At 51.5% G+C, this 18,604-nt stretch overlaps 6 protein-coding genes across 6 annotated transcripts; 3 read left to right on the forward strand and 3 right to left on the reverse strand.

Annotated features, from left to right (window-relative positions):
* Nucleotides 1–1,493: 1,493 nt before the first annotated feature.
* Nucleotides 1,494–4,372, reverse strand: STE11 (STE11 family mitogen-activated protein kinase kinase kinase; the record flags this gene model as incomplete). Its single annotated transcript, XM_046094006.1, has 4 exons — nucleotides 1,494–3,794; nucleotides 3,847–3,998; nucleotides 4,061–4,134; nucleotides 4,191–4,372. The coding sequence occupies 4 exons, from the start codon at nucleotides 4,370–4,372 to the stop codon at nucleotides 1,494–1,496; spliced, it is 2,709 nt and encodes a 902-aa protein (XP_045949985.1).
* A 2,031-nt stretch (nucleotides 4,373–6,403) lies between these two features.
* Nucleotides 6,404–9,279, forward strand: LDX57_012270 (FTFMHR domain-containing protein; the record flags this gene model as incomplete). The annotated part of the gene is made up of 3 exons (XM_046094007.1): nucleotides 6,404–6,596; nucleotides 6,725–6,779; nucleotides 6,843–9,279. The coding sequence occupies exons 1-3, from the start codon at nucleotides 6,464–6,466 to the stop codon at nucleotides 9,277–9,279; spliced, it is 2,625 nt and encodes an 874-aa protein (XP_045949986.1). The 5' UTR covers nucleotides 6,404–6,463.
* Nucleotides 9,280–10,102: 823 nt separating this feature from the next.
* LDX57_012271 (uncharacterized protein) lies at nucleotides 10,103–10,736 on the reverse strand (the record flags this gene model as incomplete). The annotated part of the gene is made up of 3 exons (XM_046094008.1): nucleotides 10,103–10,384; nucleotides 10,447–10,536; nucleotides 10,608–10,736. The coding sequence occupies 3 exons, from the start codon at nucleotides 10,734–10,736 to the stop codon at nucleotides 10,103–10,105; spliced, it is 501 nt and encodes a 166-aa protein (XP_045949987.1).
* An 863-nt stretch (nucleotides 10,737–11,599) lies between these two features.
* LDX57_012272 (uncharacterized protein) lies at nucleotides 11,600–14,611 on the forward strand (the record flags this gene model as incomplete). The annotated part of the gene is made up of 7 exons (XM_046094009.1): nucleotides 11,600–11,628; nucleotides 11,693–11,779; nucleotides 11,874–12,000; nucleotides 12,076–12,253; nucleotides 12,314–12,910; nucleotides 12,965–13,515; nucleotides 13,580–14,611. 7 exons carry the CDS (start codon nucleotides 11,600–11,602, stop codon nucleotides 14,609–14,611), a joined length of 2,601 nt encoding a protein of 866 aa, XP_045949988.1.
* A 1,034-nt stretch (nucleotides 14,612–15,645) lies between these two features.
* On the reverse strand, nucleotides 15,646–17,486 carry ADO1 (adenosine kinase). Its single transcript, XM_046094010.1, has 6 exons — nucleotides 17,314–17,486; nucleotides 17,231–17,246; nucleotides 17,012–17,165; nucleotides 16,278–16,957; nucleotides 16,105–16,218; nucleotides 15,646–16,047 (listed from the first exon to the last, which is right to left on the reverse strand). The coding sequence occupies exons 1-6, from the start codon at nucleotides 17,363–17,365 to the stop codon at nucleotides 16,008–16,010; spliced, it is 1,056 nt and encodes a 351-aa protein (XP_045949989.1). The 5' UTR covers nucleotides 17,366–17,486; the 3' UTR covers nucleotides 15,646–16,007.
* Nucleotides 17,487–17,657: 171 nt separating this feature from the next.
* On the forward strand, nucleotides 17,658–18,445 carry LDX57_012274 (DUF1770 domain-containing protein; the record flags this gene model as incomplete). The annotated part of the gene is made up of 3 exons (XM_046094011.1): nucleotides 17,658–17,969; nucleotides 18,070–18,276; nucleotides 18,407–18,445. 3 exons carry the CDS (start codon nucleotides 17,658–17,660, stop codon nucleotides 18,443–18,445), a joined length of 558 nt encoding a protein of 185 aa, XP_045949990.1.
* Nucleotides 18,446–18,604: the final 159 nt, after the last annotated feature.

The raw sequence follows: 18,604 nt of genomic DNA on the forward strand, positions 1-18,604 counted from the left end.
ACGAGCTCCATCAAATGATAAAGCTCAGGTCAAAGACAGCATCGACACAAATCTCATAATTCCAGGAGAACCAAACGCATTCATATTCCTCCTAAGTTATTATGGCTGCTCCACTTCTCCGGCATCGTGCATCCTTGGAAGGAGTCATGTTTTCTCTACCGGAAGGATTGCCATCGGAAGTGCATGACAAAGCTACCCTGCTTCTTGACAGACTTATAAACGATTTCGAGCCTTCGCAGACATCTGACAAGTCTTGCAAATCAATAACACTCATACGCCTCACGAAGCAGGAGGTCTATGTTAAAGATGACTTTCTGATCCTCTTTTTCGATTTCGAACCCGAAGATTCGATCTCACGGAGGCTGAAAAGCGATACGAGATTGATGGAGAAGACATGAAAGATGATGACGGAAATCCTTTACTGTCAGAAGCTGAAGATGCAACCTATCTAGAAGTGGCGCATATCATCCCTCATTCTCTCATGTCTCATGGTGACATCGCTGGCGAGTCGAAACTAGTACGTTATCATCTATATTTATTTATGGCGTTATTCTAACAGGTCTTCTAGTCTGAGCGGAAGCAAATAGCCCACAAGATTTTGAAGATGTTCAATCCGGGCGCTGTCCACCTCATCAGCGGGACTGACATTGACCGGGAGACAAATGCGCTCACCTTAACGAATAACCTTCATCCCGGGTCAGCAACACACGTACACGATCGACTATATCAAGCAGAATCGCGGATTTCGAACTCAAAAACTTCCTGTTACCCGTACGCTCTATATGACCGCCGATAGAAGTATAGACATGCCTTCTTCTGAACTTCTGCAACTGCATCGCGCTATCGGGCATATACTTTACCTTAGTGCTGCCGGTGAATATCTCGATAAATTCATCGAGGATATGACGGATATTGAAGAGGGACAAGTTGCCCCGAACGGGTCTACTCGAATCGATGATTACGTTCGTTATAAACTTGCGTCTGATGTTCACCAAATGGTTGTTTGCTAGGGGTTGGTGGGTTGTTGGTAATGACAGCTAGCACCAGGAGCTAAGCATATGTATGAGGAATGTTCCAGGGGCCTTATCTCCTAACGGGCTGGCCCTGGTAAGCCATTCAAGCTCGGTCAACTCTCAAAGAACACCAGTATTCAGAAAATACAAAGATTGCTAGGTAGTCTAATAGTATAAATATTTATCCAGTATTTGAAAATAGCTCGAACGAGTGTTAAAACTGGCCTAGATTAGACTTAGGCCTCAATATATAGGTGGATCTCCAAATCTTCATTTACTCCATTCCAAAAAAGAATAGACACGACAAAAAAACAGACGCAACAACGATGACATAAATAATAAAACATCATACAAAACCAATTAAACTAATAACTTCAACAAATCCGGGGGGGTATTCGGTTTTTCAGAAAAGATTCACTTAGACTTAGTAGACGCTTTTTTTTTCTATTAGAAATCGTCACATATATCGGGTCCAATATTTCAGGCAAGAGGCGCGGTCAAGAACTGGCACTTTAGTAATTCATCCGCGCTCGGTCGCTGCTCGTAGTCGACTTGGAAGGTCATGTCTAAGAAAGCCACGGCGTCTTCGCTGGCCATCTCCGGAGCGGGAGGTCGGGCTTTGTTGCTGCCGATGGCGAAAATGGCTTGTAGTTGACTACAGTCCGGGAAGGGGTGGGCGCCGATGAACATCTCCACGACAAGACAGCCCAGAGACCAGATGTCGGCCTTCTTGGTGTGGGCTGTCTGTCGAACAACTTCCGGAGCCATCCAGTATACACTGCCCTGCAACGAGGGACGATGCAAGTGGCCGGCTCCCGTGCCGCTGGCACGAGATCCCAGAACCGTAGACGCCTCTACTCGCTTGGAGATACCAAAATCGGAGATCTTGATACCGCCCTTGTTATCCACGAGGATGTTGGCACCCTTGATGTCACGATGGATGATATCTTGGCTGTGAAGGTAGGAAAGTCCCGACAGGATTTGCCGGACAAAGTTCTTGATCAAGGGCTCCTGGAAAGTGTTGTATTGTTTCAGCATCGTGGCAATGGAGCCTCCTGGAACATATTCCAAGAAAATGTTCAGGTACTGGTCGTCGGCCGAAGTGCCCAAGTACTGCACAATGTTGGGATGATGCATCCCCTGGAGAAGTTCAATTTCATGCTTTAGTGCGGTGACCATGCTATTTTTCCGTTTGTCGAACTCGGTGCCCTTGGTTGCCGATGGAATTTCGACTTGCTTGACCGCCATCAGCTCTCCGGTGATAGAGTGCAGAGCCAGGAACACGCTGCCAAACGATCCTTCACCGATCAGGGAACCCTTCATCCAATTCTTCGGGGCGAAATTGTTTCCGGCCAGGAAGTCATTGAGGCCGTCATCCTCTTCTTCCCCGTCGTCAGCCACGAGCACACTGAGTCGCTCATTGAACGAGCCTCCATCGGTAGCGGCCACGCTCGCATTCTCATCCAGCAAGCTTTGGCGAGAATTGCTGGGGTCATCAGAGCCACTGTCGAACGAAACGTACGATTTGCGATTCGGCTCGATGGGGGATTCCTCCTGAAGCGGTTGAAGGGAACTCGATGCGATAGAGTCCCGATACGCGGTTTGGGGAAGGCTAAACTTCGACACGGAGAGCGGCCTCGACGCCCGGGTAGGCTGCGCCCCGGGGTTAAGCCAAGTATCAGCAATGCTAGGAATTGGGGGTGCGTCCCTCAAACTCGATGCATAGCTTGTATTACTGACGACGCTCATCCGACTTGCTGCTCGACTCAACCGTTGAGATCTGCGCACGGACATGCGCATCGTCTTCTCGATGTCTTCGCGATGATGGCTGGGGAAATACGAGGTGATCTCATGGATGATCATCTCGCTAGGCGGTCGAGCACCGAAGAATGACCGCAGCTTGGACACGGGGTGACGCTCCGCGTTCAAGAGTTGTAGCTCTGGGTCGCTTGGGTTGGCGTGGTGACGAGTGGACACGGGCGACATAGGCTGCTTGATATTGTGCCAGGATTCGCCGGTGAGTTGTTGGATCTTAAGCTGGTTACGCATGTTTGAGCTGTTCAAGGCGTTGAGGTGTGTTAATTGGCTTTCATCCATGGCAAGCTGGGACGCGCGACGAAGCTCATCGGTATCAGGTTCTCCGGCATGAATTTTCCGTAGAATGAGTCGACTTCGCTCGGATCTGTGCGCGCCCTCACATATCTCCATTAGTTCATGATCCCCGAGTCTTCGGCAATTAGACGGGTTCGGTTCCAGGCCGTCCAGAACGTAGAAGCAATAGTTCCGGTATTGGTGTTCAGGGAGCTGCAGTTTCTTCAGAACACAAAGAATAACCTCATCTGCAGTTTTGCAGTGCTTGATGTTCAAAACCTTGGTCTGCCCCCCTGTGTAGATGACGCGGATGACTGGCGAGTTTGTGGGCAGAATGCCCATCAAGCCGTCCAGACTCGGATTTTGTCGCAAATGCGAGGCACTCTTATGAATATGTCCCTCGCCGGGGGTTCCTGGGTTGCGTCCGGAGGTCGAACCGCCCGACGACGGGTGGCTGAAATAGCCCTGACCTTGGTCTTTTCGACCAGCGTCCATCGGGCTGCCGGCATACCTTTGAGCTCGCAGTGGGGACCCTGGACGAGATGACGGTCTGCCGGACGAGTGACCATGGAGACCAGTATCGGCGGTTCGAGATAATCGGCGATTGTTCAAGGTCTGTTGTCGAAGGGGCGGGCGAGAAGAATCGTGGGTAGATGCGTAAGTAGTAGCTTCCAGGGAGGCCAATTGATTCTGCGTAGCGTTAATAAACGTACCGAGAAAAGGGAACAAGCAGGGTACGCACCAGGTTCCGTTGCTTGCGATTAACAACCGACTTGGTGCGAAGCTGTTTAATAGCCACGAAAATCCGGACTCGGTCGCCAATTTTCTTCACACCCAGTTCTTGAAGAATCTTCTGGTCGCATTCGATCAGGTTGTTGCCATTGAAGTTGTTTGCTATAGCCTGTCAGTTCCCACCCACTGTATGCAATCGGCAGAAATGGTGCAGCCCGGCGTACCTCTGAACAAAGGTTCGTATTGGCCGCAGTTTATGCTGTGCAGCCAGGCAACCACCTGCTTCTCGTCCCAGGACCTAGCGAAATTGTTATTGGAACAGATCGCCTCCGCAACGATTCGCGCAGGACTCACCGAACAGCATCAAGACCGTCCTGTCCGCCTGTAAACTCCGACTCCGTGGGGCTTGTATACAAGGTTCCATCCTGGGGGTTGGAGAAAACGGCAGATTTCTGTGATCCGGTATGGTATGACGCTGTCGGGGTTTGGGTCGTCGGCACACCCAATGGGGTATACGAGGGTTTTGACGCCAGCATATTTGTCCACCTTGTCTATTCTCGACAGTCCGAATGATAATCCAAATACTATAATCAAGTGGTCGCTTGCGCTTATTCACCGGCGACGGTAATGGTTCGTTCGAAGGGTATTGAAAATCGAGAACTCTCGACACAGATGCTGACTGGGCTAATGCATGATCCGGAAGGGTGCTAGTATTCTAAATTATCCATTAGCTCCATGATCTTCGGAGGAGGGGCCATTGGTTTGCAGATGGACTTTAAACGGATGGGGTAAAGGGGGGCCGATAAATAAGGTGAGGTGAGTGAGACAGAGACAATAAAAGGAAAGGGAAGGAAATTGAGCAAAGACTGAGAGAACAGCAAGAGAGCGAGACGAGAACTAGATAGAATGAGATCAGAGATCGAGAGCATACCGATCAACCGGTGCTGAGCAATGCAGCGTAGTAAAGGTGATGGCGATCAGGCACTTGCACTTGCAGTCCAGAGCCTCCGGGTTCCCTTGCGGATCCGACGCTCCCTCTTGATCGGGCCTTGATGGGGCTGGATCGGATGTTATCAGAGATAGCACATCCACCGGTGAGCAGAATATCGGAGGCGAGGGAGAAAGGGAATAAGCAGGGTCGGCGCTTTCGAGGGCAGATGAACAACGAAGGCACCTTGGCGGATGGCGAGAGAAAGAGAAGAGGGAGAGGGAGAGAAAGTCGACGAGAGTTGAGGGAGAACGACTCAAGAGGCGAAATCAGAAGGGGGAAAAAAAATAGAAAGAAACCACCCCCTCCCACGATAACCTCCAGGTCCAAGTCGAGTTGTCCGTGAGATTCTCGCTATCTGGGCCGATCGGATGGAGACGATGGAAACGCGGATGATTTGTCAGGCACTTCGCATCTGAAACACGCGACTTCTTGAGCGGTGGACTCGCCCTCCAAGTGTTCCATGGTTCTCTTTCTTTCTTATGAGTACTTCGCTTACGGAGTATTACTATTCAGTATTCGGGACAATATATTATCTCTTGAGTCTTCACGTCCGTGGTTACACCTTTACTCCGTACACTTGACACCTACATGGTCGGCCGGATATACAACCCATCTGAAACAAGCTGACGACGGCCGGCCCTACGGAATTTTGCATCGTTGGGGATTGACAAGTTGACACGACCTTGTCACCTCCATCTCACACACGGAGTGCATACGATATACGTGGTAGCCATAACCAGCCATGGCCGTCCCTCATGAAGGTCGCCCGGCTGAGCTGGACCTATAGAACGACTGATGGTGCGCGATCGGGCTCTCAGTAAGGCCGTTCAGTCTGCCTATCAGGACCGGCCAAAGCTAATGATGCATATAAATAGTAAACGACTCCGTATCCAGCATTAAACTGGAGCTTGGGCCATTTTCCGAGGAGAGTGGGTACGACTACTGACTCTCGTATCCATCTGTTCCGTTTCTTTGCTGGATGTTTACCCTATCCCAGTGAGTCTTCGATGGGAATAGGGGAACAAAGGAGCAGGGGCCGGAGGGGATTCTACGACATCTCTTGACTCGTCCGGCGAGTCAGTCAGGGAAATACGATTAGAGTTGAAATCTGCTCCTTGGTGTAGACAAACCCGTAAGTTACAACCCTCCAGGCGATTCATTGTTGACGCTTCCCCTGTGCTTGTTGTTTTGATAGTATTGTTTGTAGTGTTCAAGGACCAGGTATGTCGAGAAAAAGAGGGAGAAAGAACATCCAAGAAAGACGTATTTATAGACGAGTACCAGGATAGATATAGGTGTATACAAATATACAAATGGAGGAATATATTTATAATGAATGTCCAGGAATGATGTAAACTCCAAGAACCCCTCTCCGCCACATGCGATGAGGAGAGGGAACTCCGCACAGGAGTGAGAGAGAGAGGGAGCGAGGGACGAGGGAAGACTCACAGCGAAAGGAAGAGGAAAGAAGAGAAAGAAGAGCGGAATGCCACGTGACCACCCCTCGCAACCTCAGGCTGACCAAAAAAAAACCCCCTCATTTGGTCTGCGTCGAAAAACCCCACAGTTTTTCTTTCCCCGCTCGTCTGCTCTCCCATTCCGCCCAGGACATGCTCCGATTCCATACCAATTCGCGATGGAGGACGAGAGAGCTGCCCCGGGAAAAGTGAGGAAAAAAGCCACTCCCGCTCATCGAAAGTCGCTGTCTTGTGAATACTGCAGCAGATCTTTCGCCCGCTTGGAACATCTCCAACGACATCTCCGCACCCGTTGAGTAACCCTGAGGTCGGCCAGGTCGCCCGTCTGAGCCTGCGCTCTCCCCCTACCTGCCCCCCCTTTCTCCCCAAAGTCTTCCCCCTCTTCTCCGGGGGCAAACGGTACTAACGGTGGACGGCAGACACCAAGGAGAAACCGTTTTCATGTGACATCTGCTCCAAATCTTTCGCCAGGAGGTAAGTGGTCCTACGCACCGTAATCTGACCAGCCCGCACTAACATCGGGGGGTTCCTCTGCAGCGATCTGCTCGTACGACATGAGCGACTAGTTCATCCCGCAGAGGCGGCAGCCAATCGAGAACATCGCAGTCATGGCCATCCGGATGTGCCTCAAACCCCTTCGACCATAATCCCGCCCGCCCACCACGAATCGCGCATGCTAGAGCTGGCGGACGCCGTCCCGGTCCAGCCGCAGCCGGTAGCGCCCCCTCCGCCGGACGTGCAGGTCCAACCACCCCCAATCGTGGAGACAACTCACTTTAACCCTTCCTGGGGATACGACCTGAATCTGCTGTCCCATGCCGCTAGCCATGTGGCCCTGGAGGGGCAGCAGGAAAGCCTGGAGTCCATGCGGAAGTCCTCCCAGAACGTAGGCCCGCAGCCGCTGCCCAGTGTGCCCGAACGAGCGATCACCGATAATTATGGCGTTGAGCCTTCCATCCTGGATCTCACGGATCTAGGGGATCCCGTGCAAGACTTTTCGGTGTTCCTGGAAAGCGTCGGTCTTTCTTCCGATTGGGACTCCGGCGTATTTTCAACGGTCGAAGACCCCATGTTGACGAACCTGCCGATGGATTCGAAACCAACCGTCCGCGACAATGCAAGGCTCGGGCCCGATATCATGAGTGATCCACGAGGCGCTGCCGACGAACCCCCTTCCTTTTCCAACTTTGGTTCTCGGCTACCGTCCCTACAACCGGAGCCTCATGATGTTGACGAGCGCCTCGGATTCGCCGATGACGGGCCTCGACCGGCCTGGGATGTTACAAATGCAGACCGCCAAATGTTCATCACCAAGCTTGAGGAGTTCGCTTACATTCTCCCCAAAAATTTCGTTCCGCCGTCGAGGCACGCCTTGTCTCGCTTCTTTGCTGGTTACATCAATGGACTAAACGAGCATCTCCCTTTTATCCACGTCCCAACGCTCTCGGTGGCAAAGTGCTCCCCCGAACTCACCCTGGCCTTAGCCGCTGCTGGGTCTCATTATCGCTTTGAGAACAATCGAGGGATCGATCTCTTCCATGCCGCCAAGGCCATCCTCCTCGAGCGCCTTCACAGACGGGATAGCAAGCAAGTGCAATACCCGACCTGGAATTTTCTATCGCCCTCGTCCGGTTATCATGACTCTCGTGGATCATCCACCACATCTAATCATGCTAGTAGTCCTTTCCAGCAGCATCATATCGCACATCAGATTGATCCTTCGGGTTATGCCCCCCAGGATTCTGAGGCCCACATGGAAGTAATTCGAACATTTCTGCTGCTCACGGTCTTTGCTTCTTGGGAAAGACACCCAGAGCTTCTGCGAGAGATACTTTCGCTGCAGAGCACTCTTGCGAGACTCGTAAGGGAGCATGGACTGTCTGAGCCGCCCCCCAGCCCTGATCCGAACAACTGGGAAGAGTGGGTACGGAGAGAGGGGAACAGACGAACGAAGCTCATTGTTTACTGTTTCTTTAATCTTCACTCTATCATGTACAACATTCCTCCCTTGGTCTTGAATGCGGAGCTCAAACTGAACATGCCGTGTTCCCATGACGTCTGGAAAGCCAGCAACCCGTCTCAATGGCGACGGGTCATTCGCAGCCGCCATGGATCAGAGGTCTCCTTCCCGGAAGCCTTTACCAAGCTATTCCTCAAATCCAGCATACCCAACTCCTCGGCACCGATCTCACCGCTTGGAAACTATATTCTCATCCACGCTCTCATACAGCAAATCTTCTTTGCTCGGCAGCTTTGTCTTTCGGCACCAACCATGCAAAGCACAAGCCTCAGGCAGGAGGATTTATCCGCGCTGGACAGCTCCTTGAGTGCGTGGAAGGCCTTGTGGAAGCGCACCCCGGAGTCCAGCATTGACCCTCAAAATCCGGCAGGCCCGATTGCCTTCACATCCACGGCACTTCTTGGCCTCGCTTATATTAGACTACACGTCGATTTAGGGCCGTGTCGCCGCCTCATCACTCAAGACCCGATCCAGATCGCACGGGCTCTGAGTGAATCTCCTCCAATCGCAAGAAGCCCTCGTCTGATCATGGCTTTGTTACATTCCGCCCACGCACTTTCGATCCCGGTGCGACTTGGAATTGACTTCGTCGCAAGGACTCACTCCTTTTTCTGGAGTATCCAACACTCTCTTTGCAGTCTAGAATGCGCGTTCCTTCTGAGTCGTTGGCTTCTGTCCATCCCGATGACTCAATCCGAACAGAGGCTATCGGAGCATGAGAGAAAATTACTTTTGTGGATCAAAAGTATGATGGATGAAACCGACATGGCTGTGGACCCGCCGGGCCCGCCTGATGTCGATTTCATGGCCAGTCCCTACAAGGCAAAGCAACTTAGTGTTGCCATCGTTCGTGTATGGGCAAGAACTTTTAAAGGGAATACAAGCTGGGCTATAGTCGACTTGGTTGGGTCGAGCCTAGATGCCTATGCCGGTCTGCTAGAGACGCAGATGTAAGGATATCATCTGATGTCTCAAGCTTTGTTTCTTGAGATACTGTGGTTCTACCATCAGCTTGTTGAATCACAAGGCTGTAACTGGGTTTTCATCGGATGGTTTAGTATTTGCTTGTCCTTTTGTTGAAAGGACCGCTTGGCATGTTTTTGCTCGATATCAATATCATTTCACGGATCAAAATCGAAGGACTCGGGCGGTTCGCGTTTCAGGCTTGTGGTTCAAGCGAATCTTCCCCAAACTAGATGATATTGCTATATACCCATGCGCCCATTCTTGTTGTTTTTCCCCCTGTATAAATTAGTGTGCAAGTTTTTTATGACGGAGGAGCGGCTCAGCTTTATGGTTTTTTATTCTTTTTTTTTTTTTTCTTTCTGTCTTTCTTATTGTGGCTCTATATATGTTATCTTATCTTTTTTTCTCTTTCTGCGTTGCCACTTGTGGGACATGTTATGACGGGATGGGACAGAAAACCGGGCTTTTCTCTTACTTAATACCTGCACCATTGGCCAATTTTCTATCATGAGTTTTCACGCGTCTGGAATTGATGTCGATCCGATTTTTCTCTTGCTTCTCACTTATTCCTGCTCTGCTGGCTCCGAGGTGACCTCCATTGGGTCATAAACCCATCGCTAAAGGTGGTGGTATTGGTTGAGTATTTAAAGTACAATGCAATTACATGTTTTACCTATATCTTCTTGATCCTCGCATGATACCCAGTCGCTAATCATGAGTATTAGAGCTATATTTACAGTAAATCATCACATCATCTAATCTAACACTTCACTTCCGTATCCACCCCTTCCCCTTAAACCATAGGTCGATTCTAGCTCTTCCTCTGAGCAACGCTTTTCGGGACAAATCGCAGGGCAGACATGGACTGTTCCAATTGCGATATATCCGTATCCCCTTTCTCCCGAGGCGCTGCGTTCTCCGCGGACGTCGGTTCCGAAGGATCCGAATCAGATACAGAAGTCTTTCTATACCTCAGCCGACCCGCTTGGGGCGAGGTCGGGGCATTCGGCATGCGATGCCGAGGATGGTTCGTTGGACGCAGTAGCGAAGTCTGCTTGTCGATGCCATCGTTCACGATGTAGAAGTTGTACGTCTGTCGATCGTCAACATCAGTCGTTGGCTGCCTATTCTAGATGGAGTGAAGGGGCTGGTTACCTTGGGAAACATGTGCTTGTCTATTAGGTGCATCCGTCGTTTCTGGGGCGTGGAGCATTTCTTTTCGCAGTCTTCGATGAAACATCCGTACTGCTCATCCTTCAATTAGCCCAGTCCACCCAGTCAAAGCCAAAGGGAGCTGAGTTCACTGCTGTACTTACTGTCTTATCTCCTCGTTCTCGTCTCGTCGCAACCAGTGGATCATGATTCTCTTCAATATGCAGACTCAGGAAGTGGCCCGTGGGGAAGTTCTTCCCGCACTCTGAACACCGGTTGACGTGGGTTTGCATGTAATGGACCTCGTACTCTTCATACGATGAGAATGACAATGCCCCCCGGTGAGGTGGCAAGGAGCAATGCATCACGGCGGAGGCCGAGTTGGTTGGGTCCCCGAGGTGGATTTTGCTGCGGCCAAGGGAGGTGGTGGATGATGCTGGGGATGTAGACCTTGTTCTGGTGTCTAGGGATGGTCCGGCCAATGGGCTTCTGGACATGCTGCGCGAGCGTTTGGACATTTGGGAGTTTTATTCTGGATAGTCGGTTGGAATCGTGGTCGGTTAATGATCCAGATGAAGATATATACTGGGTGGTAGGGAAGGAAGAGAAGGGATGTCAGATGAATGTGAATCTCCCCGATATTGGAATCCTTTCTAGTGAGATTGGAGGTAACAAGGAAGGAGTATGAGTTCGTTGGAAGGGACTCCCAATTGACAAGGAGTAGATAGTAGATATACATAGAAAGGATGGTGCAAGACGAATAGGTGTAAGATACAATACCGTCCGGTCAGCGCAATACCGCAATACACGGGATCCTCACCAGCCACAAGTCAGCCACAGCGTCCCGACGCCTTTTTCTTTTTTTCCCCGTGATATGCCCTTTTCTCTCGCAACGAGCGGCGGCCGCAACCCCTCGCCTGTTCGTCCTCGCGTGTCCGTGTCCATCCTGTGCTCGCCTCTCCCTCTATCCTCCGTCATTGGCGAATCCTCTCACCTTTCCTTCCGGATCCGCTCGTCGTCTGCTCACTCGCTCTGTATATACTACTGATGGATCGTTCACTACTTTGGTCGCCCGCAGACTTCCAGCCAGCCATAACCATCTGACGGGCGAGGTCAACGGTGGAGTGATACGGCTTGGTCTCGTCGTCTCCTGAGCATGGCGTCCGCGTTCCAGAATACGTGGCAGTCAGTACCTTGTTCCCCTTGCATTCTCCGCGATGTGGACTTGCTCCTAAATCCCATGATGCAGGATTGCGCTCGATGCCGAAAGGGAGCTTCTGAAGAGCCTTGCCGAAAAAGAACCCACGTTTACCGGAATCTCGCATTATCTTTCAGAGTCAGTTTGCTTCTCATGTTGCGCTTCAGCCGCCGATTGATTCGCATGCCCCGAGTTCTTGATCTGACCGTTTCCCCTCTTTCCGTTGTCGCAGATTCCGGTCCGCCTGCCAAAATGCCATCCTCCAGGATTTCGAGGCTGCTCGCTCCGTCGATGTTGAGTCCCATCTCTGGGACATGCATCTCAAGATCAACACTCGATTCCGTAAACTTCTCTCTCGCGTGAGTGCCACGACTCCCCGGATTCCTGGTTTTCCTACCGTCACCCGTCTAATCAATCCATTGGCGCCTATCTAGTTCCGCGACGAAACTGTGAAGAAGAAGAAACCGGTCGAGAGACGGAAACTCGAGAAACATTATCTCGAGTTCATCAAATCCAGCCAGCGGTTTTATCGGGGCTATATCCAGCAATTGTCGTCGCATTTCGGCTGCATTCCCGAGCTTGAAAAAGTTGCGCGGAAGTTCAATTTTGACAGTGAGCGATAACCATCCCCGTCCGTACCAGGGTCTTTATTGAGTTTGGGTGTGTTTCCAGCAGATCCCCCCGTGGGGAAATCGACGCCCCAAGCGTCCGGAGACCTTCGAAGACGTGTACTCTTATCATGCCATGGAGCCCTCATCCATCTCGGCGACCTGTCGCGCTACCGCGAAACTGAATTGGTTAGCAAGGACCGGAACTGGGGACCTGCCATTGGCTACTATGACTTAGCTATGATTATTTACCCGGCTTCGGGCATGTCGCACAATCAACTGGCCGTTATTGCTCTCGCCGATGGCAACCACTTGAGGGCCACTTACCATCTTTACAGGGCCCTGGCGGCGCAGGAGCCCCACCCATCGGCTCGGAGCAACCTGGAGATCGAATTTCGGAAGGTCAAGTCTGCATGGACCAAGCGGGAGTTGATTCGTCCGGAAGATGCTGGCATTCCTGGCCGAGCATTGGCCCCTTGGTTCGTGTACCTGCACGCCCAATGCTACAAGGGCACCGATTTTCCGGAGCACGACGAGCTAGAAAGTGAGGTGCTCAACCAGCTCGCTGTCGACCTCAAAGAACGCTCACTTGAGGGTACTTTGCAGAAGTTCTGTCTGATCAACATCGCCGCGGAAGACTTTTCTAGGAAACGCTCAAATGGTAAGTCTCCTGACTTGGGCACTTATCAGACCCGTCATTGATCTCAAGATTCAGAAGAGTCCGTATCAAATGCGCGCCTCTTCCTTCAGCGAACAAACGTGAAAACCTTCTTCACGTTGCTCCAGATCCTTCTGGCCGAAGTGGAACGGTTTGCCGTCGAGGATCCTACCAACAAGGAAACGAGGACCGGTCCCGATAAAGTCACCGTCGTTGCGCGTCGTGTTCTGCCCGCCCTTCGGAACTACAGCTCTTGGCTTCTTACCGTCAGCAATCTACTAGTGGCGCACAAGGAGGAAAAAGACACCCCTCTTGCCGTGCAGATAACAGAATTTTGGAAGATTTATGCCAACACCCTGACTCTCCTTGCGTCGACTTTTGACGTGGTTCATCTTCCAGAGATCGACTACCTCTTGGAGGAGGATGAAGAAACGCTGTGTTTTGCACCCCTCAGCGTGGAGGCTACGTCGCGCAGATACTTTGATATGAACGGTCAGCAGAAACCTCGAATGAACGACCTAGGGGTTGAAAGAAGCCATCCCAACATGGAAATGCTATATCGGATTCGTGAGTTTGTGATTGATGGTCTAGACCTGGTTGTCAGCAATGTATGCACACCTCATACCTATCCTCGCTCTCATGACTGTGGTTGCTAATCCTCTTTTAACTCAGAAAATCCCCGTGGCCCTGATCGATGATGAAGACAAGAAGACCTTCATCTACAAAGAAGAGGATCTGCCTTCTCAGTTTCTTGCGAGTCCTGCAGGCCATCAGCACACGCTTCCTTCCGCGAGCATCGGACGGGAAGACATTCAACAAGTGGCGCAAGATCCCCAACATGCCACAGATGCCCGGAGCACATTTGGCGGCTCTCAATCGGCGTCTGCGTCGATGTCCGCGAGTATGCACCGCATAGTTGAGGGGGTAGAACGATTGGTAGAGTCAGACACGTATGAGAACGGCCCGACCTTGCCAGAGCCCCTGGCCTTCTCTCAGAATGCCAGTCAGCAACAGCGCTCGAGCCGTATGTTCGACCCTAGCACGGACTCGATCTTCCGCGAAGACAACTTCCCTCCACGCCAGACTCCCATTGCCCCTCCTGGACTTGGCCCACCGATGCCAGCTGCTGCCGCTCTCGTCAGAGATCCGTCGTCTCAGTCCTACACCTCAAGACCCGCGCTTCCCGGAATCCCCAGCATTTGGAACACCGCCCTTTCGCCTGACCTCGCCGAGGCTTCGTCTCCTCGTACGCCACCGGGACTCGGACAACGACCGGCTCATATGATGCCGGGAAGCGTCGGTGCCCCCGGTCATCATCGCCAGCCGTCTCAGGAGGCGATTGCCAACGAGCTTCTATTCCGCCAGAGTCTCCTAAACCAAAGCCCCTTGCAGAACCCCCTAAGCGGGCCTGGCACCATGTCCCCATGGATGGGTGCAGCCAATCCCATATCGCACCACCGTCTCTCGGGCCTCAACTGGGAAAGAGCCCAGCTGGAAGCGGTGCATTCGCCTGCCTCCCTCGGTGTGCCCAGTCAGCCGATTTCGAGTGGCCTAGCCAACGCCTCGTGGGCCAATGATGCATTCCTCGCCAGTAGCTTTTCGTCGGTTCCCGGCTACCCCAGCTCCGGATTCAGCGGCAATCGCAAACCATCCACCCAGTACGGCGCCATCGGCCAGACTCCCCCATGCGGACAAGGGGGGTGATCTGATTACCCAAATCCGGTCTTCTCTCACTCTTTCCCTCATTGGGAACGTGAACAAGGAGACCGGACATAGGGAACACGGCAAGAAAGAACAGGGGGAGAAATAAGATCTCCTAGAAAGAGCCCTTGACGCGGTACATGCAGCAACGACAGGAAGTGCGAATTGTGGACTTGGTCATCCGATCCGCGAAGCAGGATAAGGAATGGAAGAGAAATTGAGTGCTCGTCATCATCAATCTTGACAATCCCGTGGAGACTGGCACCGACAGACATCCTCTTGAGTTAATATTGTCTTTTCCGTCCTTCCTGACTTCCAGCAGCACAGCTAGTTCTACATTCCTTTATCACAATGATGGGCTTTGTTTGTATGGTGGGAAATCAGCAGACGGCCAACCAGACAGCTTGCTAAGCTTAGCAACTTACAATACAGTTTTGGGGGGTTGAAAAAAACGAACCAGAGGATCAGATTCGAGCAGAGATCGCTTATTCTTTCTATCATTTTTCATGGCGAGCAGAAGGAAGAAGGAAGGAGGAAGGGGCCAGGGATTCTTGATCCCTGTTCGATGAAGACACTTACATACCTATAGTTCTGATTGATTCATGACGTCAAGAAGAGAAGAACACGTTCAACATGGTTTTTTTTTTTATTACTATCTTCTTTCTTCGTTTCTCCAGTTATCATTTCTCCTTTTGTTTATTTATTCCCTTACTTTTCCCACTGCACTGAGCTACTCCGTACAAAATGAGCAAAATTACCTCCCCCCACCCCCTTGCTGGTCTTGTCTGAAGGGCCTCTTGCATTGGACAGGTTCAATAGTTTCTCTTACAGTACTCATCTGAGGAACTTTGATTCATTCTTATTGTTCGTTGTTTTTTTCCCTTTTATCTTTTCTTTCTATTATCTTTCGCTGGTTGTCGGATTCATCCAGGGTGATTATGATGACTTGGAAATATTTTATCTATTACTTACTTTGCACATCGCATGATAGCACTACGAACGAAGTCGCAATGAAAAGAACCAATTCCTAGACAAAAAATGTCCTCAAATGAATAGTCCCCTCGAAGCATAATCCAATAAATGCTCGAAGATCAATTGTATTCAAGTTATAATATTTATAGAGAACCGAAAAGCCTGATCGTCATTTCGTTGTTGAGAACGTCATCTCTCTGCTTGCTGCTCCTGTCTATATCATATATCATGAAGCCGATTGGGAGCCGCATCGTCACATGAAAATGTTAAGGGAAAGTTTAGTCTAGGACGTTAAGTCGAGGACCGGGTATAGGTTGAATTTTTGGACATAAAGAAAACACAGAAGAAAAAAGGTGATTGCTGCTGCGGGTTTCTATGACCTCACGGGGTGGGTGGTGAGGCTTCTAAGAATGGGGGGTGGGGTGATTTATGAGCGAGGGGTGTAGGTCTGCTTGGGGAAGGGGAAGCTAAACATGAAAGTCAGTGGTCATTGTATCAGCATAGGCCAATGAAGGTGGACTTACGAAGGACCCAGCTCCTGGATGCTCAGACGGGCGAGCCACTGGCCCATGTCCACGCTCTCGGCAAGAGACTTGCCCTGGACAACACCAGCAGAGAAACCACCGGCAAAAGCGTCACTAAACACGAACGTCAGCTAAAGACCTAAAACATGACAGACATCAACACGGTTACTTACCCGGCACCGTTGGTGTCGTTGATGCTTTCCTTGGCAATCTCGTGCACGCTGAATTCCTGGACCTCGACCTCACCGTTGGCCTTGGCAGTAGCAGTGACGGTGGGAAGAGTGCCCTGGGTCACAATGGCCGTTCTGGGGCGGTTGGTGTTCTTCTTAGGCAGCTGAGCCAGCTTCTTGGCAATCTCAACCACATCATCGGTACCCCACGAGTGGCTCTCAGCGTAAGCACGAGCCTCGGTCTCGTTACAGAAAGTGTAGTCGGTGTAGGGAAGGACGGTGTCGAGCTGGTCCTTGAAGAACTGGGGAATGAAGGGAGCCGAGAGAGACAGCATGAAGATCTTGTTCTTGGCCGCGGCCTCTTCACCAAGAGCCTGGATGGCAGGAACACACACGGTCAGGTGGTAACCGCCGACGTAGTAGACCTGGGCCTTCTCGACGAGAGACCAGATGTGAGGCTGCTGAAGATGCTCAATCTTGTATTCGTTGGCGGCAGCAAGGTGGGTGCACATGCTACGGTTGTGGCCGGTAATGATGACACCGCACTTGCCAGTGGGCTGGACATCATCGACACGGTACTCGGTGTGGACACCAGCCTTGGTGCAGGTCTCCTTGAGGATATCGCCATACTTGTCTTTGCCGACACAGCCAATGTAGACAGTCGAGTTCTCGGGAAGAATGTACTGCAAACAAAGTTAACACCAATGGGCCTGAGGGAAGACGAGCTCATAATTTACCTGGGCACCACGGGCGGTGTTCTGAGCAGCACCACCGGCAATCAGCTTGGCGTCATGGTTCTGGAGCAATTCCTCGTAAAGACCCATGTGCTGCTCTTCGGCCAGGATGGCATCGTTGTCCTTCAGGCCATACTTCTGCAGGAGGGCGGCATCACTATAAGAGGAAGATCAATTCCTGACTCTTGAGGTTATATGTTTTTCTAGACGGGCTTATCATACCCAACAGCCTGGATATCTGTATCATAAAGCTCATACGTTAGTTGAAGGAACTCAATATTCCACATAGGCTAGGATTTACATACCAAGGAGGGGGTTCTCCAGACAGAGGAAGGGGTATCCTTGAGGAGCAGCCATGATGAATGAGATTGAGTGCTTAAAAAGCGATGGATGGGAGGAAAAAGGGAGAAAAGGAAGATGGAAGAGAGGGAGAGGAGTGAGAGTGAGATTGAAGAAGAGAAGGAGGGGAAGAAGCAGGAGAAGTGGGGGGAGAAGGGAAAAAGAGGAGGGGGCAGAATGATTCGCCATGACCGCCTTTAGGGACCTACGGAGCACGACGTTCTCCCCGACCCGATCTACATCATATGGCTAAGCTCTCATTCTCGCTCTTCACGACAAACACCTCCCCCTTCTTGACTTCACTTTCACCATGGTCAACCCTTTAAGTCTCCCCGAGACCCTCGAGTCCGTCTCTATCAACCCGAACCCTTCCCCGTCCCACGACATCAACCCTCCGACCGCCGCCTCGGAAAAGGAGCCCGTGGATGAAGTTGAAGAGACCCCGTCTGAGCCAGACAGCATCCCATCAGACATTGTCGACCCGCGTCGCTCCATCCAGCCTGTTTCCCGTCGTCACAACCTCCCCCCGTTGCCCGATCTCCGCTTCGAACAGAGCTACCTCGCCAGCATCCGCGACGCCGATACCTGGGGCCGAGTAGCATGGATCACGGTTCGCGACCAGGTACCTTCCTCCCCATCTGTTGTCCCGTTCGAAAGCCACCTACGTACAAATCATTAAGTCTCGCGTTTCAAAACTAACAATCCCTGCTCCCACCTACAAGGTCCTCCTCCCTCTGATCCAAGGCACGGTCTGGACCCTCGCGCTCTCCGGCTGGCGGTTCTGGAACCGCAATGCCTCCCTCAGCGGCCAGACCCTGGGCAGCCGAATCCGTCGCTGGTGGTATGAGACGAACAACTGGAAGCTTCCGCCCCTGTCTCTGTCACTCCCGTCGGCAAAGGATCCTCAGTTCGCGGCGCGGACGGAAGACGTAAGTTTTCTTGCTTTCTAGCCTTCTAGCTTCCTCCTGCAAAGACCGTCTCGCTTCTCCGGGGAGGTTTCCTCCGGTGATATTTGTGTAGGTAGTGATACCGGAGCTGACACTCGCGGAGTTCTTACAGTTCTACACGGCGCAATTCGCGAATGCCGGGTCGGATTAGACAGACTACGACTACGACCACCTTGACTGCTGGAGGTCATGGTTTATGTTAGATTGTATTCAGGGTTTGCATCTCGGAGTTATGGTCATAAGGCGTTGCCTAAGCGCTTCACTATCGTCTTTTATCTGGTTGTCTTTTTGCGCTGTCTGTGCGGCCGCT

Source organism: Aspergillus melleus (assembly GCF_016097325.1).
Source record: "Aspergillus melleus strain CBS 546.65 chromosome Unknown contig8, whole genome shotgun sequence".
Taxonomy (NCBI): Eukaryota; Fungi; Ascomycota; class Eurotiomycetes; order Eurotiales; family Aspergillaceae; genus Aspergillus; species Aspergillus melleus.

Coding starts and splice junctions, on each gene's coding strand:
- ADO1 (XM_046094010.1), bottom strand. CDS start 17,365: ATGGCTGCTCCTCAAGGATACCCCTTCCTCTGTCTGGAGAACCCCCTC. Junction 16,219..16,277: donor AACGACACCAACGGTGCCGG/GTAAGTAACCGT, acceptor GTTCGTGTTTAG/TGACGCTTTTGCCGGTGGTT. Junction 16,048..16,104: donor ATCCAGGAGCTGGGTCCTTC/GTAAGTCCACCT, acceptor TTTCATGTTTAG/CTTCCCCTTCCCCAAGCAGA.